This window comes from Monoraphidium neglectum, assembly GCF_000611645.1.
Source record: "Monoraphidium neglectum strain SAG 48.87 unplaced genomic scaffold scaffold03259, whole genome shotgun sequence".
Lineage (NCBI taxonomy): Eukaryota > Viridiplantae > Chlorophyta > Chlorophyceae > Sphaeropleales > Selenastraceae > Monoraphidium > Monoraphidium neglectum.
In genome coordinates, this window is record NW_014010369.1 from 1 (window position 1) to 725 (window position 725).

General features: G+C 73.5%; 1 protein-coding gene across 1 annotated transcript in view; it reads right to left on the reverse strand.

Moving 5' to 3' along the window:
* Nucleotides 1-43: 43 nt before the first annotated feature.
* Nucleotides 44-725, reverse strand: part of MNEG_12465 (chlorophyll a oxygenase) — a gene marked incomplete at both ends in the record, with an annotated part of 1,666 nt that continues 984 nt past the window's right edge. Inside the window, 2 exons of the mRNA XM_014039062.1 lie at nt 44-76; nt 181-477. Coding sequence (XP_013894516.1) covers nt 44-76; nt 181-477 — 330 coding nt within the window. The remainder of the gene's footprint in view (nt 77-180; nt 478-725) is intronic.

The window sequence follows — 725 nt, forward strand, 5'->3', positions numbered from 1 at the left end:
CCCCGACTCGTACCTGAACAGCACCCAGGGCTCGTCAAACAGCTCAAAGGGCACCATGGTGTCCTTGACCAGGCGGCTGCTGAACTCGCAGGGGTACCAGAAGTTCTTCAGAGGCGGCTCGGCCTCCATGCTGCTCGACAGCCCGCGGCTCCGCTTGCGCGCGGCCCCCGCAAACGGCACCGGCGACGGCGGCGCCGGCGCGGGCGCGGCGCGCGCTGCGAGCGCGGGGGCGGGCGCCGGGGCGGCGAGCGGCGTCTCCTGCGCGTGCGCCGCGCTGGCCGCGCCGCGCGCGCGCTCGAGGGCGGCGGCCTCGCGCTTGAGGCGCTCGACACGCTGCAGGTTCTGGTCGACACGCGACTGCGTGGCGGCCAGCTTCTCTCCGGCTTCCTCCACCTGCTGCTGCAGCGTGATCAGCTGCCGCCGCAGCTCGCTCACGGAGGTGCGCTCCTGGCCATCCTCAGACAGCAGCGCATCGGCCTGGACAGAGAGGAGGAGGAGGAGGGGTCGCGCGGCGCAAGGCGGGTCACGGGTGGGGTCCATGACCGCCCGCAGCGCTCCCCAGCTGCGGGTGCTGCCCCCTCGCCTTTACGCCGCTCCGGCCGCACCGGACGCAGCCGTGATCAAGCCAAGCAAGGCGCCGGCTCCTCCCCAGCGCCACGCTGTGACGAGCCCTCAACCCAATCGCATCAGCCATGGCCCCCCCTGCCAACACTCCCCCCCCCCCC